General features: G+C 37.7%; 1 protein-coding gene across 3 annotated transcripts; it reads right to left on the bottom strand.

The window, feature by feature from the left end:
- Positions 1 to 754: 754 nt before the first annotated feature.
- dazap1 (DAZ associated protein 1) lies at positions 755 to 21047 on the bottom strand. 3 transcript variants are annotated; one of them, XM_080032980.1, is made up of 12 exons: positions 20931 to 21047; positions 19737 to 19777; positions 18034 to 18200; positions 17414 to 17479; positions 16251 to 16358; positions 15979 to 16027; positions 11038 to 11120; positions 7816 to 7963; positions 7453 to 7485; positions 6716 to 6865; positions 5835 to 5999; positions 755 to 1595 (listed from the first exon to the last, which is right to left on the bottom strand). In XM_080032980.1, the coding sequence occupies exons 1-12, from the start codon at positions 20960 to 20962 to the stop codon at positions 1426 to 1428; spliced, it is 1212 nt and encodes a 403-aa protein (XP_079889106.1). In that variant the 5' UTR covers positions 20963 to 21047; the 3' UTR covers positions 755 to 1425. The 3 variants fall into 3 exon arrangements, with proteins under 3 accessions (XP_079889106.1, XP_079889107.1, XP_079889108.1); XM_080032981.1 differs by having other exon boundaries at positions 16251 to 16355; XM_080032982.1 differs by lacking the exon at positions 7453 to 7485.
- Positions 21048 to 26277: the final 5230 nt, after the last annotated feature.

Here is a 26277-nt window from a genome sequence, read left to right as displayed (position 1 = left end):
CATATTTCATATACTCATAGTGACTATATTTTCTAAAAATATTGTAAATGAGTGTAATTGTAAATAATTTGCATATTTGTATACTTCTTCTTATATTAAATATCATTGTTAAAAAAATATTAGTGAGGCTATAGTTATTTTTAGTTTGTCGACACATTTGACATATTTTTTAGTTCTTATTTCTATTTATATATTCTTTATACCAAAATAGGAGCAACTGTAACAAAACTGAATTTCCTGCCAGGGGATTAATACAATATTTCCGATAGTGAAACAAATTTCTTTAAAGTTCTTAAATACGTCTGATTAGTGGTGGGATTACATGCTTGTTTAATCTCAGAAAATGTATAAATGACTCCTCTTTGTTTTAAGGCTGAAAATATTGATGATTTCCATCATCGATTAATTTCTCTTAAAATCAATTAATCCTTTTGTCAATGAAAAAATGTCCATCTTAAGTTTTGAGAGCCACATGGGACACTTGATTTTTTCTGATCAACATTCCAAAACTAAATTCTATTCATTTCTATTTCAATAATATTTAACAGAATCGAGCAAGGAACATATTTAATTTGCATGAAAAATTACTGAAATGATTAATCAATCAAATTTCCTTCTAGATATATTGCTTCTCTACTTTGCGGGACTCTCACTGAAACACCCAAAGCAAAACACACCCACAAACAAATTCAAACATCTGGGACGAGTGCTTTATCCTTAAAACATTTATTTTTTGTAATAATTTGTCCTTTTTTTCTTTTTGCGTAAGTGCAAAAAATGCACCCAAAAGAGCCACCTGAGGGAAGTCTACATCTTTAAATAAAAAAACAAGCAAAGTGTACATTTATAGTACAAAATTCTCTTTTTAAAAAATTGCACAGTTTGTGTATAATATATATATTCATAATCTCCATTTTAAACAAACTTTAAAGGCTCAGAAAGTAAACAAAATTCACCAAATGAAAAATAAAAACATTTTCCCTAGAATTTAAAGCTGAGGAAACTTGAGACCCTGTTTTCATTTGTGTCCTCCATAAATATACATATTTATATGCAATTCTCTTTACATATAGTCTCTGTGCTAGTGTTTGACCAGACAATCAAAATTATTGCAAAGTAGTTTAGTTCTACTATAAAACATGGGGTGGGGGGTGGGGGATAAAAGCATATTTCTGCTCAATGTTCCTTAAATTATGCAAATAAAAAAAAAATGGGTTTCTTTGAAAAAACCCTTATGAATTTACTGGATTCCCTGCTTTCACAAAGGTTTCTGCTTCACAAACTGTGTGCATTCAACATTCCCTTTGAACAACTCGGAACTCCAGTTTTGCTTTTTAGCGAGAACACACATTTCCCTGACTTCTTTTTTGTTTTTGTTTTTTTGTTTATGAACTTTACACAGCGGCCTATGCCAAGAGGTTGCGGTCAGCGTCGATACGGGTGGAAGCCCTGTACGTTGTGGTTCTGCCCTCTGCCAAATGCGGTGGCGGCGCCCTGGGGGGCAGCGGGTTGTGCTGTCGGGGCCCCGTACGTGGCCGTCGGTTGGCTGGGGTCTGCGAAGCTGTGGCCGAAGGCGGTCAGGTCCTGTCCGTACCCTGAGGAAGACAATGGAGAGGAGGGAGCAGGGCAAAAAGAAGAGGATTTTAATATCACGCTCAACAGACAGTGTTTAGGGAAAAGCCTTACCACTTTAAAATAAAAATATTTATTTATATATTTATATTTTTCAGTTTTAATGTTAGGGAAAAATCCACCCTTACCTCACACTAAACAGTGAATTCCAATTGGAAGTATTGGTGCGTCTCATTAAAATGATCATTACCATCTTGTTCTTAACTTTTTCTCTAGCATCTACTAACAGGCTTTTATTACTCAAGAGGTGGGGTAATAAGTGCCCTCCAAGAAAGGACAATAAGTAATAAGTGCCCTCCAAAAAAGGACAATATAAATAGTATCAATTATATTTTACATTTTATTTATTTTTATTTTATACGTTTAAGTTTAGTCTGATCAGCTGTTTTGTTTTTGTTTCTCTGTAAACACAGCATGTTTACAAACAATTCATCAGACGAAGAAAATACATTGCATTGCTAATAGTATTCTTTAATTTAAGGTTTCATGGTGGATTTTTCCTCTAGATTCAAATACTGTATTCCTTCAATGATCCCTATAGCGTTGAAATTTGTGTTGCAACAACGCTAAAATGTTAAGAAAAAAATTATAATTTCAGGTTAATTTAATAATCATGTAAAGCGGGTTTCATTGAGGAAAACAATTCTCTTGATGATCGGCTAACGCACAATGTTCTTCTATTCAGACACTAGATGGCGCCATTGCCCTGCAAACAGACAAGAGAACCAAAGTGACACCCAGGGAAGGAAACTAATCTGACTGAAAAAATGGCTGGTGGTCAAAGGGACTTTGAAAAAAAAAACAACAACAACAAAAACAAACGCCTGGTATATAAAATCCAGTTGCAGGCAAATCTTTCCAGCTTCTGGCCGTTGACTGGTTACTTTCCTGCCCTGGTAATATCCAGCTAGCACTGGTTTTGAAATGTCACCAATAAATACTGGAGTTGGGAACGCTATGAAAAACTGGAATGAAAGACAAGAGATAGAAAAGACAGAAAGAAAGAAGAAGGGGAAAAGTTAGGAAATACAACACATTTGTTTTTGTGTGTTCAAAGCGAACAAAAAGAAAAGAAAAAAAAGAAATCTGAAGAACAGGGAGCCGTCCCAACAGGACTGCCCGACAGAACAAACTGAGAGAAATTGTAAATTTACTGGCATCGTGTCCTTCTTTAAATCTTCCTTCCTTTCTCATCCTTTTAGCTATAATTTGGAGACAGTTCATGGGGAAAAAAACAACGGGTGAATGGAATCGCTGATGCATACAGACAACTGAACCATAAACACACTTTCTGACAATTAGATCATCCTTTTATAAATCAGCAAAGCAATGCGGACAGAGTGGACAGAAAAGGAGGAGGTTACTCTTGGTATAGTTAAATTACAGCCGATGTGGACGCCTAATTTCAATGTAACTTTCTTTCAAATCCACTCATCTGAGATGGTAGTTGGCTGTGTTTTACTATGCAAGAGTACACACAGAAATTTGTATGTACATGCAAAATGTACATGCAAAACCGTCAGAACTAAATGAAAGAGGAAAAGAACCAGGTTGCAGCTCTATAAGCACTACAGTACTGAACAAATGCTACTTTTGTGGTTGGAGAAGACGATGCTGGCACCTACCTGCACTATATCCTCCCTGCTCATCCTGACCATAACTGTGAGAAGGACGCGTTGGTCCGTAGGCAGAGGGGTCCTGAGGGTAGTTACCCAAGCCTATCAGGGAGATGAGGAGACCAGGTTGACTGAACCCCGATTCTGCTGGCCGACTACTTTACAAAGTTCCCCCCTTACTGAGCTAACAGAGCTGTACATTTACACTCATTTACTGCGTCTGCACTATGCTTGGCGGCATCGCTGCTCAGCTTCATCTGGAAGTCAAAACAAAATGGAGTTTAAGTGTGTGAACTATCTGCTAGCAAGCCTGACTGTTTATTCATGCCAGCCTGGTCTCATGACATTTTTGGAAATGTGCATGATATGCTCAGATGCAAGTAACGTATAAATAATGTTTTCCTACTAAGAAAATATTAGGTGCTTGGGAAGTGACTGGGAACAGGAACTATAACAACCACATCAGTGGTTTTCCATGTTATTGTTTGTAACAAACGACTTGTACATCCATCACATCGCTGCCAAACGTTTTCCAAAGAATGCCATAACATTTTTGCTTTATCTTCTAAGTCGCCATTGATTTCCATTAATTTCAGCATACTGTGACAATAAAATTGAAATTGTTTTAAATCTAATGTTTGCGTCAAATTACTGAACATTTTCATTACTTAAATTCACATTTTATTACATTTTAAATTAACATTTCAACACCTCAAAGTGCCATGTTTGGAAAAAGTTATCCATAAATCCACAGGCATAACTAGAGGGACAATGTAAAGTTTCTTGTTAGAAATATTTTGCTCTTTAATGCATCATGTTATGATGAAAAAAGTCTACAAAATGTTTATGAATAACCTATCAATCGAATTTTAAGTTACACAGTGTACTGTGATAAAAATATGAAACATTCTAAGAAAATGATTGCCAATAAATTCCCTATTGGTGAATGAAAACATGTAAAACCACTGGTTTGATCTTAACTCTCAAGCCAAATTATTTAAATTCCTTATCTCTGCATGAGCCAAGCTTGCATTATGAATCTAACCTCAGCCATTTACTAACCTTACACAAGTAAAAATGTCATATCCAGTTCCTGCTATTGTCACAACATTCATGGTAGAGGTGTGTGATTTGTGTCCTTAACAACAACACCATCAGCATTTCTGATTTTCTGCTTATTTTACAAAAAACCTTGTGAGACTGTGTTGCTACAACTGATTCTCCCACTAAGTGCCTGAACAGGCAGTGGGCACTAAATGAAAAAGCTGGATGGAAGATAAGCACAAGCAGGAAACACTGAACAAGATGGGCACCTGTCATGACTGACAGCTATTATATGACTTCTTTAAATGTCAATCCAGCATTGTGAAGCAGCTGGAGCCAAGTCAGAAGAAAGGTACCAGCCAGCCAAACATCTGAAACCGAATAAATATCATGTCTAATCTGATTGAGTGCTTATGTGACTGAATGGTTGGATGTTGAATGCAGACCAAGCGTTTTTCTTTTCCCTGGATTCTGGTTCGTTTTCACACTATTTCAACCTCCATCTTGGTTCAGAGCTGAAATCCTAGAGCCTCCGTTTCTGCTCTCAGGATGATCTTAAATCCTTAAAATGTCCAGGAATATACATCCTGTCCCTGGACAAGCTATAACAGAAATGTATAAGGAACATCATTTCCTAAATTGATACTTGACTGGCTTCATGAAATGTCCTTCCACTGTGTCTGAAATGTGGCTAGGAATGTAACAGCTCATTAGAGAAGGTAATGTTACGCTAAACTAACTGTCAAGCTCTAAGACCAAGACACAGTCCAGGAAGTAAAACCTACAGAAACATTAGTCAAAAACTGACTCGGGACTGAATAATAATTCCATTAATCAACAAGGCAGAGGGGCAAGGTTCACATTTAGCAGACAAGCATGCAAAGCTTTGCTGTGATACATTAATGGGACATATTGAACATTTTTAATAGATAGATTGGCGTTTTAGAAATGCCTGATCCAGAAATTAGGTTGCATGGGAATAATATAGTCACGCTAGTGCTCTTCTATGGCCATCGTGCCAAGACAAGGAAAAGAAACCAGCAAGGTCATCAACAGGGTGGAAGAGGAGGTGTGGGAGGGTGTAATTAAGAAAGGGGGAATATCTAACTCAAATGTCTAGCACAGTCAATCAGGAGATGATTGCACTCTCTTGAACATCAAAATAAAATTAAAATGCATCACAAAAAAACATTGCAAGGCAGGATGATCTAATTCAAACCTACCAAAAACCTACCAATTTTTTTACCAATCCACAGTCCAGCTGGAAAAACAGAAATGATTGCTGAAGACTCCTGGATATGGTGAAACTTCAGCAGCATCTTCACGGCAGAGCCAGGGAGGGTTCATGTATGCAAAAAGCATGTATGCTGTATGTGTAGCTGTTCAAGTTAAAATGGTACCAAGAGCAAGCTCCTGCTTGTCTAAGGGCTGTAGATATGCACTCTAAAATATCCAAGGAGATGGGCAGGGCTGGAGGGTGAATCAAAATTAAATGGGATAAAAAAGGGCGGCAAACTGCTTAATTCACAATGCTTTTCTTACCGTACTGGCTATAAGGGAAGTCAGGCTGCCCAGTGGGAGCTTTGCTCAAGTCCTGAGTTGGTGTGGTGGCAGGGGCAAAGCCCAGCGTTGCAGTTCCTGGAGTGTTGGGCGGAGGGGGAACCTGTTGCGCATACTGGTCTGCATGGGGTGTGCCGAAAGTGTAACCTGTTGGAAAATAACAGGATAATTTTTTATGTTGCTTCATCACAGATTGTACATTATGTACAACATTCTTAAACCAGTGTTCATGTCCCTGACTAAAACATGAAATCTCTTGCACAAACATTTTGAATGGAATAATAAAAATCTAGTTGACCATACTGAACCATCATACAAAAAATAATACTCGTGAAAGTATTTAACAATTTAGTTACATCTATAAATATCAAATTGTGACTGCTCTGAAAAACATTCTTGTAATCAATGGTTCTGGGCTTTTTTCTCTGTGTATTTTCTAATATTTTGTTCATAATTAATAGAATAAGAGCTTGGAATAAATTCTTACAGGTTTAATTGATAGTAGCTAATTATCCCCCTCCCCCCACACACACAGACTTTTAAGTAACATTTCATGAAACGCTGGGTATCTTCTAGCCACACTGTTATTTCTGATAAGGTAGAGGTCCCTCCCTGACCAGAGCAACAGAAATGTTGCCAGGGAAACTTGACATAGATTCAATGAACACATCTCACACGCCCATTTTAGTAAATATGAAAAAACTCTGTGTTGATATTTTAAATTTAGTTCGAAAAGCTTTAACACTCTGAAGTAAGAAACATCCAAGTCAGATATCAATACAGGTTTTCAGAAACTACTTGATGGCACTCTTGTTTTGCCATCACTATAAAGTGTAAGGAGTGAAATCAACATTGTTACTGACCGAACTGAGGTGCTGTGCTGTAGGCCTGCTGAGGGTAGCCCTGAGGTGCTGCAAAGCTGCCCGCCGGGGTTGTGACCAGGAATGCGTTGAAAGGTGACGGAGGTTGTGTGGGGGTTCCACGGTTTGCAGTTAAAGGAGGTCCATAGCCAGCTGATCAAACATAGAACAGAACAATTTTTTTAGATGTTTGTACATACATTTAAATGGACTTTAATTAAGCACAAAAGCAATAATAAGACACAATGTACTGTGTCTCCGCTTAAATTTGTTACAGTCTTATTAAACAACAAATATGATGAATGTTTTTGGAGTACAATCTGAAGCTGAATGAAACTGAATCAGCACAGGGCCGACACTGCAGTGAATGTTGCAGGTTGACCCGAAGGTGGTGAAATGAAACCGAGCCTGACCAATAGCAGGAGGAGGCTGGAATCTATTCAAGGCTGCCATCTGTCTCAAGCAGAAAATTATCAGCAGCCTCAGCCATTATGAATCAGTGATAACACGTTCTGTTAACTGTCATCAGCCTATTGGCCGCACAGAGTGCAAGCCCGATTTCTGTGACAAAACATGCTTCGAGATAAGCACATTATCACAAGGCAAAGATGCAAAAGTCAATCTGCAATTGGATCAATTCACTGTTACGCAACATACAAAAAAGAAAAGAAAAAACTTATAATCTAAAATAAAAAGAAAGGATATTTCTGTGTATTGTCAAGTTTAAGTTGGACACCTACCTATGGGTTGGCCGGTAGTAGACACCCACACTCCTTTGGTAAGAGAAAAAAAATTAGACCGAGTTCAATACTGTGAAGTGTTCGCAGAACCTAGTCTGGTGCTACCAGACCATCGTACTTCATTTCATTTGTACAGAAGAAGACTACTGAAGGGAAAATGAAATTTGGCCGGAAGTAGGTAGGCGGGCGGAGCCAGGCTACGCAGAATCTAGTTTAACATTGAAACCGACACTGCAAGCAGTGACCTACATGCAAAGGGTTAATGTTAAAGCAGCAGGTTTAACACATTTAAACAGTTCCCACTATGTTTTCCTCTGAACACTGAGCTTCCCTCGCCATGCTCTGGGACTTGTTCCCACTCACCCTGTGGCCCGTAAGCCTGTTGCCAGCCCTGGGCAGGCTGTGCTGTCCAACCATTAGCTGCAGTCAAGATGCCTCTGGGCGCCCACTGGCCAGGGCCAAGCTGGCCAGGAGCTTTGCTGTCACGAGGTTCAGCCTTCTTCACTTCCACCTGGACAAAGGACAATGAGGGCACATTTGGCAACACCAGTATAAGGTCCATGAAGTCCCTCGTCTAGAAAAACCTGTCCTACCATTGATTACTTAATCTCAACATTTTGGGGCAGTTGGAAATATTTCACTTAATGTTTATTAGAATATTGAGGGAGAGTTGTTAACTATTATTACTGTGTAGCCAAGAGAGTTGTACAGCTATGGGTGTCAGGTACTTAATATCAAGCAGGGATTTCACCGTGGACTATGTCAAATCATTATGCCTTAACAATAAATTATACACAATTTGCCGTAGTTTTTTGTTAATAGCTTCATCTCTGGATCAAAAGCTCTTAAAATGTACCTGAGAAACATAGATGGAATCTCTTTCCTTGAATTATTTGTTATATATACATATGATAAAGACATCTAATGGAAGGTCATTACTTACCTTTCTTTATATAATGCTTTAGAATTAAAAACATTTTTAAATTTGGAATAAGTTTTAGGGGGAGATATGGACGTAAAGATAAATTCGTATTTCAGTTCTAGGAGAATAAATAAAAGGTAAACATGCAGATAAACAGTGTTTTCAGTCAATCTTAAATCGAATCTTCATACTGTGTCAAAGGTAAGAATTCCTCCCACAATTGAGTTCTAGTCATTTGACCCCAATATAATATCTGCTGGATGACTTTCTATAACCAAAACCTCAAATGTTAGAATGGTGCCCTTTATGATTGATTACTGATTATATTTTCTATCATAATAATAAGCAACCCTCAGAACAGACTTCATACATCCTTAACATTAATTAAATTTTACTTTTATATTCAGTTATCATTCATCGCTGTAATAGTTTTATGCCTAGGTGAAATGTAGTGTATTGCCCCAATAACAAAACTTTCCGTTCTGTAACTAGGCAAAGCTAACTGCAGTTAACCAGAGCAAAGAAACAGGCTGAGACTAAGGGGGAGCCGACCATAAATAGACTCGGGTTGAGTTATTGGGGTCACCTTGCAGGAGGAAAACGAATCACAAATTCCTCCCTGCTTTAAGGTGTTGCCACCTTCCCATGCCTCCCCTCTTCCTTCTCTGTCGACCTAATTACATGCACATGTTTCCGGCAGTGGCCTCGCAGCCGCCGGCAGCTACCTGAGCACTTTCTCCCGTGGGCATCACGGCTACGAGTGATGGATACCATGACTTCCCTACAGTCCCCAACAGCAGTAGTGGGATTTGCTCCACAGTTTGATGTGCTCCAATTTCTAATTTTGTAACTCATATCTCCCAGTATCCCTCAAGTCCCACAGAAGGTAAAGTCAAGTCAAGAACAATGGATTAAGACTAGCCTTGATTCTTGCTGGAAACCAGGGCAAAGTCAACGGGGGCAGGTACACCTAGACAGTATACAGGTAAAATAAAATAAAAAGCCCTGTATTCCTACTCAATATCATTGCTTAAAATAATATGATTCCAACTTAAATTCCGCTCAGGAAAGCATTTAACGGTTGCCCTCTTCTGGGAAACACTAATTGGCACACAAGAAATAATTGCTTTGATTTATAGTTTTTGCCATAAACAGAGGATTGATGCCTCCGGGGGGTTGGGTGGTTTAAGGTGCTGACCTTAACGACCCCAGTTCAACTTCGGCCAGAGACCTTTCTTACATCTCGCGTTGCCTTAATTTCCAAAAAGCCCACAAAAATACTTTTAATAATTCCATATGACTTAACAAAGACTGTGTCACCTACAGAAATCCTTTGATTTAATGTAGTCAGATTTAAAATCCTTAAGGTTAATACAAAAATAAACACAAACTTCCTTCAGTGTTGTGTGTCGCAGACTGTCTTTAAAAGCATTTTAAACTGCAGTAAAGAAACAAGATAAATGTGATTATGATGGATATGAATAAAACTACACTGTGTTGGACTTTGATCATTTACTTATGCCCACAATTCATTGCTGTCAGCATGGAGGGCAGAAAGAAGACTGCGTCTCTTCTGGTATCACCGTAGAGTGGTTTAAAAGCTGCTAATTACAAAGTGTCTATTGGGTTAAAGGGAGGTTGTTAAATGAATGAGAGCTTAGAAGTGCATTTAGGATCCAAGTGTAGGGACCAAGCCTAGCCAGATGTAGACAAAGAAGTACATTACATGAGTATAATATCTTTTTTAAATATGGTTTGTTTTACTCAGCCAAGGTGTTAGGTGGGAAGTATTTGCCACATGCAGCATACGAAATGCATGCAATGGTGGTAAGGAGTTGTGCTTAAATACAACACCATAGTAAATGTATAGTTTTTTCCTGGGTGGACAGCTTACCTGACACTATCAGAATTGCCTTTGTGCAGTAAACCCTATCCATCTGGTACACTTCCTGAGTCGAAACAAACAGTGATATGTAAATATTTTTGTGCAACTTAAGTATCATCCTTAGCAGCATTTTAGAGATAACGGTCAATCGTTATTTAGAAAACTGACAGACACAGTATGGAGATTCTTCAACTGAGGTCACTGAGTTGAGCTTTTTCTTTAACTTTAAAAAAATAAAAAAAATAAAACATGTTGACGTGTAAGTGACCTGCCAACAAAATATCAGAAAACAAAAGAAACAGAACTGTTTGGACCAATCCTTTAGGTGATTTATGTTTTTTTTTTTTTGATTTTGAAGTTTTAAAATATAATAAATCAAAAGGAGATTTAAAGCATCAAAAAATGTAATCAAATACTGCAAATGTAATATGTTAAGTACACTCTTATACACTTAAGACATCCTAAAGGAGTGGTCAATTTAAACAAAGCCTTGGGCGACAATAGCAACTGGAACCGTCATTGTGCCTCTTGAAACTTTAAGCAATAGCAATAAGTGTAAGGGTAGTATGTGTTTAGAGCAAATAATAATAATAAGATGAGGAAATGAATTAAGTGGTCTGATCATTTTAAGATGTTACATTTTGCTGCAAACACTAATGAGAAGCCACTACAGCCAAAATGAGTTCCAACTAATAAAACAGCATCATTGTATAATTCTCACTCTGTCGCCCAAGCCTCCGTTCGATCTTAAGGGTAAAATAAAACTACAACTACACACTTTTTTGCCCATGATGTCGTGAAAATGCATGTTGACAGCCTGGTCCACTGATTGTTCGGCCTCGAAAGTAATAAATCCAAAACCTAGCCAACGACCAAGAGTGAATCAAGGTAGCAGGGGGGTTGTGACAACACAAGATGAAGAACAGTATTGGGCTTCAGCAGAGTGAGGATCCGTCAAGACTGAGCAAGAGGCTCCTGGGGTTCGGATGATGTCGCAGACTCGCAGAACAACACAAATCCAAGACTATAGCCTGGGGGATTGAAGGAAACTTTTCTCTTTACTGTGCAGTGAAAAAAAACATAGAACTGCTTAACTGCTAAACATGAAGAATGATGAGTGCAGAATTTGATTTGGTGTGAAATGTCACATCAAAAAGGTCAATTAAGTCCATCTTCCACCCACTCACATTGATCATTGCCAATTGATCCAATACAACATGTTGTTACTTCATGCCGTTTCATCCAAACCCCACCTTGATCTGTCCCTTGGTATTTTGCTGTGGAGCACACACTCGCAGCAGCCATTGTTAATGCATCACAAAAATATGGAAAAACACAAACTGTAAAATGCCTAAAGCTTTCTCCAAGCTTTCCCAAATATAGTATTTTACTTTTGAGTCAGCCAGGATAAGCCTAGAATGGACTATTTAAATATTGCTCACTACAGTAAAACAAAGATATAGGCCAAAACTGGTTTCCAAAAGTGGTGAGTTGCAGATTTTAATCTAATATTTCATGGGGGGTGTACAAAGTTCATCCACAAGAAGTCAAAAATCCACAAACGATTTGCTTCAACATTTCAACACTGAAACTTTTTCATCTGACTATCTGAAACATAGTTTTTCTGAGCTTGGCAGCGCTGCAGTGATCTACTTCAATATGATTAACCTTCTGCTATGGCAGAATTGGGTTGTTCGCACAACTCTACTTGGGGACCTAACCTGAATTCAATTAAATGACAACTGAGATTTTAGAGACCTCTAGTGCCATGCCAGGCATTCCCAAAACTCATGATCTAACGCTATTAATAACATCTGTCAATGACCCGTCCTTTATCTAAATTTAAAACCAAGTTGACACACTAAAGATTTTGAAATATCTTGATTAATTATCTAAACAACTAAGAACTGTATATACACTCACCGGCCACTTTATTAGGTACACCTGTTCAAAGGCTTATAAAAACAAAAAGCTAATCAGCCAATCACATGGCAGCAATTTAATGCATTTAGGAATTTAGACGTGGTCAGACAATGTACTGAAGTCAAACTGAGCATCAGAATGGGGAAGAAATGGGGTTAAAGTGACTTTGAACGTGGCATGGTTGATGGTGCCCGACAGGATGGGTCCATACTTTCATGTTGTTCGCCAAATTCTGAACCTGCCATCTGAATGTCGCAACTGAAATCGAGACCCATCAGACCAGGCATGATTTTTCAATCTTCTATTGTCCAATATTGGTGATCCTGTGAGAATTGTAGCCTCAGTTTCCTATTTTTAGCTGACAGGAGTGGCACCTGGTGGGGTCTTCTGTTGCTGTAGCCCATCTGCTTCAAGGTTGGTCGTGTTTTGCGTTCAGATATGGTATTCTGCATACCCTGGTTGTAACGAGTGGTTATTTGAGTTACTGTTGCCTTTCTATCATCTCGAACCAGTATGCCCTTCCTCCACTGACCTCTGACTTCAACACAGCATTTTAGGTCCACCGCTCACTGGGTATTTTTTCTTTTTCGGGCCATTCTCTGTAAACCCTAGAGATGGTTGTGCGTGAAAATCCCAGTAGATCTGCAGTTTCTGAAATACTCAGACCAGCCCTACTGGCACCCTCAACATTGCTATGTTCCAAGTCACTTAAACCCCTTTTCTTCCCCATTCTGTTGCTCGGTTTTTACTTCAATAAGTTGTCCCGTCCAGGTCTACATGCATTGAGTTTCTGCCATGTGATTGGCTGAGAAGTTATACTGTATGTGTTAACAAGAAAATGAACCGATAAAGTACCTAATAAAGTGGCCGGTGAGTGTCTCTCTCTCTCTCTCTCTCTCTCTCTCTCTCTCTCTCTAGTGAATTGATAATCTTTCAGCCAATTTCACAATTTGATGCAACTTTGTATACACCCCATTTTGACCAAGTAAAATAATTTGGGCGCTTTTACATTTGGCCTGTACCTCTGTGCTACCAGTCAATGCACAGTACCCTAAAGGAGAAAAGACAAATCTTAAGAGACACCGTTAATCACATTCAAACCATTCACAAGGAAAAGGGGGACAGAAGAAAGAAAAATAGAGAAGGGCTTACTTACAAAAATACTTAAAGGCCTACTTCACCGGTGGGAATATGAAGGTGTATTGAATTCTGAGATCCTATGTAGTATAAATGTGCAAAAAAAATAAAAATTGGTTCATCCTAGCCTGAGAAAAGGCAGAAAGAGTGTTTTTTTTAACCCTATATTAATCTTACTGTGACATCACAGTAAGATAAATATAGGGTTAAAAAAAAAATTACTTTGTAAATATTACTGTGATGTCACAGTAGGAGAAATCACAGTAATATTTACAAAGTAAGTTTTTTTTTTAACCCTATATTTATCTTACTGTGATGTCACAGTAAGATTAATATAGGGTTAAAAACACTCTTTCTGCCTTTTCTCAGGCTAGGATGAACCAATTTCAATTTTTTTTGCACATTTATACTACATAGGATCTCAGAATTCAATACACCTTCATATTCAAACCGGTGAAGTAGGCCTTTAAGTTTCTACATATGGGAAAACACAAACTTTACCATTTAAGATACATGTAACAATTACATCTAAATCAATGCAAAGAAAACTTATTCCAAAATTAAAAGTCTAATGGTTTTAGTAAAAGTAAATGTTAACTCTATTAAAGATTATATAATGGTTGTTACTGTTACAATACATCATGTAAAATTCCAATGACAAACTATTCAGGGTTTCTCCCAATAGAGAATGAATGAGTGTTCGTTTTAAAGAAGAAGCAGCAATACATGCTGTGGGTTACTGGCCGCTGCATCATTGCATGTAGGACAAATGCAACTGAAACAGCTGTGAACGTAGCTCATCTGACACTGTTGGTGGTGTGTGGTCTGATTCCCATGAGGCCATCCTTGCCAAGACTTGGCGAATGTCATAAAAGTATGACAGTTATGATTAAACAGAGAAACTTGTGATATATTTTATGGTCTGTCAGGAAATAGGTTAGAAAGACCTTTGAAAAAGCCAAGTACACGTAAAAACGGTTTTAAATTATCTCATTGCTCTAGTGATAACAATGTAGTATTGACCTTCTGTGTTTGGGCTGTTTCAGCCTCTTTGAAGGACAAATCGCCCCCTATATACTCAAACTGTGCTCAATATGCCAGTTGCATGTTATGATAAAGTACTGAATTTTTTGGAGCACCTACATTACTGCAATGTGCCTTCTCTCCTTCTGTCAGGGATTTCCCTTGTCTGCCACAATGACTTGAACAATCTTTCTAAACTTGAAAAACTGTGTACTTCTCCTTTAGGTGACATATTATGTTAATTTTTAAGTTCAAATCATTCAAATTTGTATAAGGAGAGTCTATAGAGTACTACAATAAACAATGAAACGTGTTTTCATTGCTCATTGATGAAGGGATTTTCCTCAAACCCAATTTTCTTCATCCCCAATTTTCCACTGATTTAACCATCTGTCTGTAAAGCTCCATTTTAGCCCCTCTTCCAAAAAGTGCAGTCTGTTCTGATTGGTCGGATCCCACATGCCTGCTCTAAACACAGACGGCTGTGTTTCCAAACAAGTGCATCAGCTTTGCAGGCATCTACGCAGCCAGACAACCAAAAAAGCATTCAAAGCTTTACTTCTACTGCAAATATCACCACAAGAACCTGCTTCTAAACCAAACTACTACTCTGGTTATGTAACTGGCTTATAATACGCTGGAGCTTCTCTCAATAGCCCGACTTTCCTTTCGCAGAGTGTCGACGCAAGTACGGCTTTGTGTTACCATGGCAACTGATGAGTGTGATACCTGGGGGGCGGTATTATTCTAATGAACACAAATCTGAACGGCTTGCTGAATCACATATTTTCCGGCCGAGACAGCCCAAAAGAAAGTGTGAGTGTGGCGTCTTATTTCAGTTTTTTGGGGATGGTAGCCGCCACAAGCAAAAGCAGTGATTTTTTTTTTTTTTTTGACACATCACAGGCTAGTGCACTCAGACCTGCACAATTCTTCATACATCCTCAAACTAATTGTAATATTTCACTGATCTCTTTCATGATTTTTGTATGCACCAGTGGTAGCATTTTTATGTAGCTTACTAATCACATTAACCAAAAGGGACACTGCACATAGTAAATCCAGATAACCTGAAGGTGATCTTGAGGAGGGACATTTTTACTACCCTCCCCCTATGAAAACCGCATCAGTATTTCAACCAATAGTTTTGACTATATAGGCTTTTAAAATAGCTTATCTCCTCACTGGGCCCTAATAACACTATTTTACCCGTAAACAATATATTTAACCGACTAAAAATGTGTCCGTGGAACAGACTTGTACTGTCACATATGGTCACGACGGACACTGCATCAGTCCTAAATCGAAACCATGTCTAATTTCACAAAGAGACATGGTTTGCACACATTTCTATTATTAGCGTATTCTGCATTACACAGGAGATTTTCATCCCACCATTAGAAATTTAAAATTATATTTTCCATTTGATGTAAGCTTTGGTGACTTTTTATGGGGTGTTATTTGAGATTATTTTGTTTAATTGTGTCTTTTTAACATAAATAAAATTCTTGTTATACATTGTTTTAACTCAATTGAAGATCTGGGGCTTTTTTCTCTTTGGAACTGAATAGTTTGTCATGAGATTTAAGACTGTAAGGTATGGAGAGGGGGGAGAAAAAAGGGGATCAGCTTTTACCTCGGGGCCTCTGCTTCTCTGCATCATAGATCATTACCACCTCTGTGACCTTGAATGGGACAAAGGGAAACAGTGGCTCCATTTAAAAAAAACAGACCAGGTCCGTTCTTAGTCCAATTAAATATTCCACCTAAATTTCATCAACTAATTAATTGTGACGATTAAATTAAAACATTTTATTCTATAGTATTGACCCTGTCAATGTTACATCCATTCAAGCAGTCTTAATGACGATATGAACTGAGTTGCGTCATGTAGTTGACAATACTCACCACTCCAAATCTATTGAAATAGTCCCTGAGTTCAGGCTCGCCGCAGTTATGGGGGATTCCACCTACAAATATCTTCTTTGATTTATTGCTATCAGCTTTGCTGCCCTTCTGAAAGAAAACAGGGAGTGTATGGATTTCAGTGTCTTTTAAAGGAGCACGCTGGAAAGGAGCCGGTTAGCCATCATCTATTCAGACAGTGCAGTAGAAATTAGGTTTGTCCTCTTGCCCTGGGGTATAGTTCTTAACATGTCATGTCAATGCAAACACTAGTCTCCACACATCAGAGAGCACGGCTTCCTCCACTTACTCTCAACCACTAAGCATTTCCCCATTGCTGCACTGCACTCATGCTTTAAAGGCTAGAGGCTGCTTAGGACAATGATTTTTAACTATAAGATCTTCTGCTTTGTTAGTAAATATTCACTAGCAGTTACATTACTTGAAAGTCAGTGAAAGGAGTTCCAGGAGCAGGCAGAGAGCCACATTTATAAAAGCTTCTGACTTACAAGCTATGCTTGCAGCCAAACATGTGACTTGTAAAAATGCTTTAATACCAGTGAAGGTGCAATAACAAAAAACTTTGCTGCCCAAAGGGACACCATGACTATAATGGATCTGCAGCAGCTTGATAGCGTTGTTGATAAAGCCACCAATTACCCAAGTAGGTGCTGAGATTTCTGCCTATAAAAAAAACTCACTGCTGACAGCATTTTCTGTACCACAACAGTCTCTAAAGAGGCTGTTTTTCTTTTTTTTATTCAAGGATTGGAGACAGGACAAAATATTACGGCTGAAATATACCTTTTAAAATGTGCGTTTGAATGTGGTACATTAAAAAGCAAAAGGTATAAGTGTTAAAATAATTTCAATATTTAGCATGTTGATACAGTCCTACATTTATTTATTTTTACATCAGGGACCTTATTGTTTTACAATAAATACGGCCAGTGTACGCTGTAGATATCTGCTGACATAAATCACATTATTTGAAGAAACACCAGACAATGATATGTAGGTCAAAGTCAGTGTGTTTTTACAAATTAAGCTCAAGGTTTTCTCATGTCCAGTCTCGGGAGGAGGGGATCAAGAGACTGACGGCCCATGTCTTGTTCCAGTAGAAACAACTATCCCAGCCTCCACAGTAGAAATCTGATTTCTCTTACCCAGCCCTCCTTAGTTCGAGACTTTTCAGGTTGCATTCCTCTGGGAGTACATGGCTTCGGGTCAATCTGACAGTGGAGAGAGAGAGCAAGAGAAAACGTTTGACATTAGCCCCAAAGAAAAGGCACCTTCAAATGATCTACTTCACTGAATCCATTACTGCGCATGGGCTCGTCTCATTCAACAGTGCAACGTATGTACAGAACTTTGGCCACATTTGTTTGAATATGTGGCCAATAAAATGTTATGCCCATCCCCGCCTCCATCAACAGAACAAAGGAGGCAATATGTCATCTAACTGTATTGGAGCATTAGTGCAGAGGGGAAAACGAGAGTAATAACAACAGCTATCCCACTAAATATCCAGGTTTTACTGCCAGTTTTGCTAATTTATTTTTAAGCTGGTAAGTCAAAATGGCGAAATTTAGCAAAGTGCATTATTTGTACTAATGTCTGCAGGCAGGTACAACCCAGAGTCAAACTGCACTCCTCCTTGAATCATTTTTAACTAGTTTGGATGATGAAATACAGGATGAGATTTTTTGCACACTACTCACACAAAGCACAAGCAGATTTCTCCAACTGATTTGACTATCTGGTTCCTTGAGGTTAAAATACTCACATTTCTCCCATCAAGATTATGTGGCTTTGTCTCCAGCACTGTCCGTACACAATTGGGGTCTTTGAATTTGACAAAGCCAAAGCCCCGCGACTGATTTGTAGTTTTGTCCTTCATGATGACACAATCTACTACTTCTCCGTACTGTGAGAAGTAGTTTCTGAGTGTCTCTGAGAAAAGAAATAAATAAATGACATAACAATGATTTGAATGAGATCCATCCATACAGAAATACTGCATAGGATAAAACAGATCAAACTGAGCACAGTTTGCCACCTGAACACAAAGGGTGTAGTCATGCTTTAAGCTCTTTAAATTATGATTAATTAAGTAAAGAAAATATCTTCAGCACTTCAATCTGCTCCAAAATTGTGTAATTACACAGGAAACACTAAAAGTAATTCAGTGACCTTGATGTTGTCTTGTTGCAAAATTTATGGAATTGTACCAAGGTTTTTTTTAATAAACGGAAACACAGTGCAGTCACATATCGACCAAATATACACCCTTCTACTGTAAAGACTGCACACGCCCACAGAGCCAAGGCGTGCAAGTTTGAACAAATGAGGACTCACTTTGGAGAGAAAAATCATAATTGCTTTTTCATTGCTGGGAAGCCCCGAGGCATCGCCAGAGAAACGAGTTCAGAGTCACACAGCGTTGTACTTCAGATCTTAATGTTAACAGTGCTGTTAACACAAGCAAACCCCTGTGCGAAAGGTCACAATGGCCAACTGATCATCACAGAGTAAAAGCATCCAGACAAACTAGACCATCTCAATATATACACACACCTGATGATATATGTTTAAGATACACCACCAATGTTTGCCATTTGAAACTCCTCATCAGTAATATGAAATGTTAAAAAGGAAAAAGTAGGAAAAAAATCGCAATGACAAATTCAAACAAAACGCATAGATAAAGAGGAACAGTCTGAAAAATATTTACGGTACAACTGCGCCAGTTCTGTATTCTCTGCAGGGCTAGTTTTTATAATTTTATCTGGTTCATATCATATTAATATGATATCAATGCCGTTATCTGATTTGTTTTCAAAATAAGAATATGTATCAGTGGTTTTATATTGTGATCTCCATGTCATATCAGTACAAAAAAATATAATATTAACTTAAAACCATCTGGTATAAAATTGTCATCATAATATATAGTAGTGTGACAGTAGGGCTGTGTATTAATGAAAATGTACCTCCTCTTACAGCGTGCATGTATTTTTGTACCAGTACCAAAAGTACCTTAATAAGTATAAACATATTATTACAAAAAGCTCCTTCCATTTTAGAATATCAACCAAGCACCTCAAATGCATCAGTGTCACGGCAGAATAAGAACAAATCATCATTTAAATCAGACGTCTGATCAAAAAATAACTAAGGACGACTATCTCTATCTGCAAGACCATTATAGCCAGGTGAGTAATGAAAATGCAAAATATAATACACTCGTATGAAAAGTAATAATAATATGATTTATATTCATTAAGTTTGCCCAGCTCTACTCTGTATTACATAGCTAAATATGACCTGATTATCAAAGAGTTTATTCAACTTTGCGCAACAAGACCCTCCAGTTTGACGAAAAATCCATGCAGCTGATTCAGTGTTGCAGAAACATATTCCTGTTAATTAAAAACACTTTGCGCACTGAAGTCACTGAGCCTTAACAAGACATACATTGTGACTTACCTTGTGTGGTACTCCAGTCCAATCCACCAACAAAAAGTTTCCTGAAAAGAGTAGATAAATAAACATTAAGTCAGTCATTGATCATCACTTTGGGTAAGATTACATGATAAACTGTTGTACATGCATCATGTCACAAAAGACAGTCACAAAAAAATGCAGAAATGTGACCCATTATGTTGCCTGAAAAGACTAAAAGCACAGATGTCTATGTGAAGAAGACTGAACACACAGTTTAGAAGCCATAACAATGCTTCAGCTGACTAAACAGTCATGTACACAGATATTACACAACAGTACGCAACGCTGCTACCAACTCTGGTGCAGCTGAGAGAGATATACACACACAACTCCAGATAAAATGTCTTATGATTCAAGCTGAGGTCCAACATGTCACTTTGGTCCTCTAACACTGAATGCAATGGCATCGAGTCCTCGACCAAAGTGGTGTTTTAATTAACCCCGTGCCACATCAGTTGCCCCGGTACAGACCCTCGGCGTTTAGCAAGCTAACACAACACTCAACTGATAAAAAGGACCACAGGGGCATCCACTGACTACCACTGACACCAGCCGGTCAGAGCGGAGCGGATGAGGAGAGAGGCTTCTCGGCTCGGTGCATGCGGACCGGTGAGCTCGGCTGCTAGTCGCAAATCTGGAAGTTTAACGGCAGTATAAAATGCCCTACTATCAAAGTAGCTGACGAGTTAATACATTTTTGATCAAGCAGGCTGTTATAAAAGTGGAGGGTTAGTGCAGGCGAGGATGCTCCATCCTCCAGCAGTGCCCGCTAAATGTCCTCGCACTGGCGAAGTCGGCAAGAGAGTTTCGCTTCGCTGGCAGGCGTTAGCGCAGCTAGCTCAGCTGCTTCGAGCTAACTGAACACAGCACAGATGAAACTAACTACATTTTCACATGTCCCCATGACAAGCTTAACGACAGCACTCAAGAAAAGCACAGTCTTATTCGCCATAAGCAACAATAACAACAACTGAGCTCATTTGATGACTACTTTCACTTTTTGCCCGTCTTTTCTCAGGCTAGCGATGTCGCTAAGTTACTAAAGCTAGCTTAGCTTCGCAGGCTAACGTTAGCCGTTGGATGACAGCTTGGCATTAAAGCACGCAAACTGTCAGTTACAGTGCAGATAATAAATTAACGTGCCTGCAGTGGACGGTTTTGTTAAATTCATCTTACCCGACTTCATCTCCGACTAAGTTGTTGTTCATTTCTAAAGCTAAAGCGGGGGACCGTAGGAGATGTGACCGGCTTCTTGCTTCAGTGCTGCCCCTCTCAGACTGAGAGCGGAGGAAGGTCACTCCGCTTTTTGGTTCAAACTGTTCTGCGCAATGACGACGCTGCAGGGGGCCGCGGCCATTAAAGGAACATTACAATCAAGGACTGTAACTAACCCTTTATAGGTCCATGTATATAACCATAGACGAACAACCCATTATTACTAGATTTCTAATAAACGAGAGGTGAAGAGAAATGCTTTAATTTATTTAGCACTTTGTTCATTCATCATTCATATGGGAATTGATTATTATACCAATCATAATAGCCTACATTTTTTTATTATTTGAACAAATTGGGCCTATTGTTTTTTTCTATATACTTGTCCATATTTATGGAGCATAGTAGCCTATTTATAAAATGTTTCCAAGCTCAAGTTGAACTTTACGCACACATTTCCCCCATGGTAACTAGGCTAGTAAAACGCTCTTTTATTATATTTTAGAATATGCTTGTGGCCTGAAACAAAGTTCCCAATGCTTTCAAGTATCTGAAATGCATACAGATAATTTTATGCAAATCCATCCATCACAGGATCGAGATGATAAAATGACATCCGCCAGTTGGCTGTAAAGACTCACACAAGTGAAGTGAGGAGCAATGAACAGTGACATTTCAAGTGGCAGAGATGGAACCACCTCTCACAGCACAATATATAATCTTCTTTTAAAAATAGCCTGTGACTATGTGAGCGACTGAAGTCTGAGTGTTCTGTACAAAAGAATAGTGTGGAGAACCCAAGATCTTCCATATGCCATAGGCTATAATATTAACAATAATAAACTTTATTTATAAAACACTTTTATTAACAATGTTACAAAGTGCTTAAGATCAAATGAAATACTTTCATTTCCAGATGCAAAGAAAAAATCTGAAACATTGATTATGCATGGAGCAATTTCACATTTCTACATTGGCATCAACACCCAATAAACTCTGCTATTTGAGCTATGATTAAAATGATAGGTTACTAATTCAGTAGGCTATAATTTGGAGGTATTCATCTTTTACTTGAGTATTTTAATTCTATGCTATTCGACATGTTTCAGATTTAGATTTTACTCACAAAACACAAGATCAGTTCATAAAATAAAATACTTTGTTATAAATTCATATCAAAAAGCAAAAAGTAGTTTAGCTCCATCGTACATGCCTCGCTTAAAAGATAATGCATCAATAATACTTATCTTTTTGAGTACTTTTACTTACTTTGGAATTCAAGACTTTCACTTGTAAAGGTAGGCTTACATTTTTATAGTGTGGTACTGGTATTGCTACTTATTCTAAAATATTGATTTACTTTATACACTTCTTATCAATATTCAGTTCAGTGTCTTTGAGTTGCAGTGAATCCCGGTCTGAGCTAGGAAAGACAGCTTTTAGCTTCAGTGCCCCTGACTCCTGGAACAACTTACAGCATCAAATTAAAATAAATACCTTCATATCCTTTAACAAATGTAGATATTATCTTAAATCTGCCTAACTCTACCTGTAACTGTTTTAATTAAGGTATATTGGCGACCGCGGCTCAGGTGGTTAAGCTGGTTAGCCAATGATCCTAGGGTTGGCGGTTCGATCCCAGCCCGGCCACTTGTGTCATGGTCGTTGTGTCCCTGGGCAAGACACTTCACCCACCTTGCCTCGTGTGAATGTGTATGACTGCTGTATGTTTGAGGTGGTGGTCGGAGGGGCCGATGGCGCTGAATGGCAGCCTCGCTTCTGTCAGTCTGCCCCAGGGCAGCTGTGGCTACTATGGTAGTTTACCACCACCGGTATGACTGTGTGTGAATGAATGGAACCTGGAACCCTGTAAGCGCTTTGAGTCACATAGAAATAAAGCGCTATATAAATCCAATCCATTATTATTATTATTATTACTTTCACTCATTTCATTTTAATTGCAGCCATTCTAGATCGCTGTCTAAATGTTTCCATTGTTTTGTCAGTTGTTGTGTAGGCTATTTGATGTATTTGCATTACATATTGTGGATTGTTTTTTCATTTTAAATGAGGGTCACCTTTCAATTGATCTCTCGAGTATAAATAAGAGTTCAAAGAAATTTGATTCTGCAATGAAGCAGTTTTGCATGGGGATGAGTAAAGTTGTATCACCAATCAATGAAATAACCGGTAACAAAGCACATTTAAAATACTGGACTATTTTATCATATTCAATCTTCTTATGTAGGCTATACAAACACATAAACAGGAAGCCTTCATTTTCAGCGAAAACTGTGATTTATTACGAGAAGAAAATCTACACGAACGAATCAGCTTTTCAGTTTCTGAATAGTTTAATATCCTTTCATAAATGTCTAACTGAATTTACATAGCAATACTTCCTGAAGGTTCAACAATCCCTGCATTCAAGCCACGTCAGTGAAGAGAACATTTTTTCCAGATTTTCATTGACTTATTTTACTTGGAAGGACTTTGTGAAAATATCTGTTAAAAAAATACCACTGAATTGTGAAAATGACATCATGACATTCATACACATCTATCTAGTTTGTATTTAAAGGCATAAACCAAGCAATAATTGAAAAACTAATTTTGGAGTATTCCCAAAAGCTTAAACATAGCTCCCAGTGGGGACTAATGAGATCCACGTTCTCGTTTAGTGTAATATTTGCATCTGGGAGATGTCCTTGTTTTTCTTCATCTCTTTAATATAATTTTTGGAGAAAAAATGAGGTCATACATCAGTAGGCCTATGTCTTCACCGGGATTGGAATTTCTTGATTTTTCTTTCAATTTACAACATATAAATGGAAAGCATTTTGGGCGTATTCCTTAGAGGGGTTTAGCTTGCCTAAAATGGGTACTTTATCCTCAATTAATTTTAAATAGGGCAGGATGAGGAGAAGGCAATGTTATGATGTATCAATTATAATTATCCAACACTACAACAATAATGACAGGGACTTCTACACTGCACAATGAGTATTTAAGTACTTGTGTATATTTACTTACAATTTTTGGATGTAGTACTTTTACTAATACAGGCCTCTCATATTCTGCTCTCTGTAAATTATTAAGATATTTTTCAACCACAGGAAAAATTGGTATGGCCAATGTTGGTGGTGAATAATCCTATTTTATTACCATAATAACTTATTTATTAATAATCTATTTTTTCTTTTAAATTGCATTATTTGCTTCTAGGATAACACATGTATCGAGATTATTCAAGTGTTATTACCAATCAACAAGATGTAATATCCTACTAAAATAACAGCGTTATTAACATTATACTGACAATGACCATGCACTTAAATTCAAAAACTTAAATCTTACCATTTCTATTTAATGTACCAGAGCTAGAGCTTCAGGCTAATTTTCATCTACAAGTCACAATTTAAATATACAGTCACAGAACAGATCTAAACAGTACATCACACAAAACCTTGTCAGCAACACGTGTATGTTGTGTTAAATTAAAAGGATATGAGTACAAAGTAAAGAAAATAAAAAATTGGCTGATTATCTGATTAACTTGCAATTCTTGTCAGATATATTTTTGCAATTCTTTTCAGATATTGTCCCTCGCGTGATACAAATGTAGTGCTATAGTTGACTTAAACAGGCAACTTTGCAACATTACGGTTTGATAGAAAGAGGGTTATTAAAAGTCATTCTACCACCTTCCATCTGAGACAGTTGTCATATGATGAAGATAAATAAAACCGACTTTCCATTTTTCATAAATTATTCCGGAAGTTTAAGCTCCATTGGCTTTGAGGATATAGAACAGCACCCTCTTCCTGTTGTGTGTTGCCCATCAATCCATCAGATTTAAATGTTCCCATGTCCACAGACCGAAGAACTAGTAGAGATATATATTTGCCACCATGTCAATGGGGCGTTATATGAACAGAATGCACCGACATTCTGTTGACAGACATTCCTAAGCTTTGCGTGGCTCAGGGTGAACATGGGTTACATACAGCAACTCTAGAGTCACCACAAGGTTACTTACTGTCACTACCATGAATCATACATTTATCAAATTATCAGTGGGAGTATCCAGCCAGACAGGCTTTTCATGCTATCCTCTCTGAGATTATTGCCACCAGCCTATACACAGTATACAAGCAAATAGCATTTTGTCTCTTTAAAAAACAATAATTATGACTTGAACATCGGAAATAACTTGTATTTTCATCCTAAAATAAACCAAAGCAGATACTGCACATTATTGAAAGAACAAAAGTCTACTCTGAACTGACAGATAATGAACCAAGTGAATATCTGACTGACCTTTCTGCCCTTTGACTCTTATTACTGGACATTACCGTTATAAAAGAAACCTAATAAGAATGCTGAAGACAGTAGCATATTATGTTGGAGGGGGAGCTGTGATGAAAAACATATTAAAGATCTATCTAACAATATTATCTAACATTTAGGGAAATGTGTGAGAGTCTTTAAAAAGAGGCCATATGAAGAAGATCTATAATTATTTTAAGTATGATAAACAAAAACAAAAGAAGAATTCTTTTTTTGAAAAATTATAACTGAATTATAATGAAATTAAAGTAAAATTGGAATATAAATAGAGACTCACATCCTGTAAAGTTGTTGTTTAAAACATCAAGAGTATTTATATTTTATTCTTATCATTTTGTTTTTATCAATGTTTTTTGTTTGTTTGGGGTAGGCCTTCTATGTTTTGTAATCAACATTAATGTTGTAATTTCAGTGTTATTATGAATGAATCAATGGAGTCGTTGGATGAAAGACCATATTTATGAAACATAAATCCATGCACAACAATGAAAGTTTGGGTTTTAAAATGCTTATTTTTGAATGATTTAGCAGTCCAGTCCAAAGTAGAGAAAGAGCCAAAGGCATGTTTACCTTTAGGTTTTTGTTTAGACCTTGGATCAGTTATCAATCCCTGCTCTGAGGACCTGAAGTGTGAAGAGTTAGCGACTGCATACGTCCTATTATGCATTGATATAACTTGATATTGTTGAACAAACTGTAATTGAAATCCCAGTGAGGTTTCACTCTATTCTGCCAAGGTAATTATGCAATTCAAGACCAACATTTACCAAAGTGGGACGTTTCCTGGAGCTGAATCTCATGGAAAGGTTTCTGATGGGCTTTTTGGGATCTGTGACGTCAAGACAACGTTTGAGACCTCCACAAAAACAGTAATGGTTAATTGTTTCCCATGTCAAAGTGCTGCAGGAAAGTGAGATTCTGTGGAAATTAGTATTATTCAAAAGCAACGCAAATGGAG

This window comes from Ammodytes marinus (assembly GCF_949987685.1).
Source record: "Ammodytes marinus genome assembly, chromosome: 8".
NCBI classification, from domain to species: domain Eukaryota; kingdom Metazoa; phylum Chordata; class Actinopteri; order Uranoscopiformes; family Ammodytidae; genus Ammodytes; species Ammodytes marinus.
The sequence above is the reverse complement of the archived record's forward strand: the minus strand, read 5'-3'. Positions and strand labels throughout refer to the sequence as shown.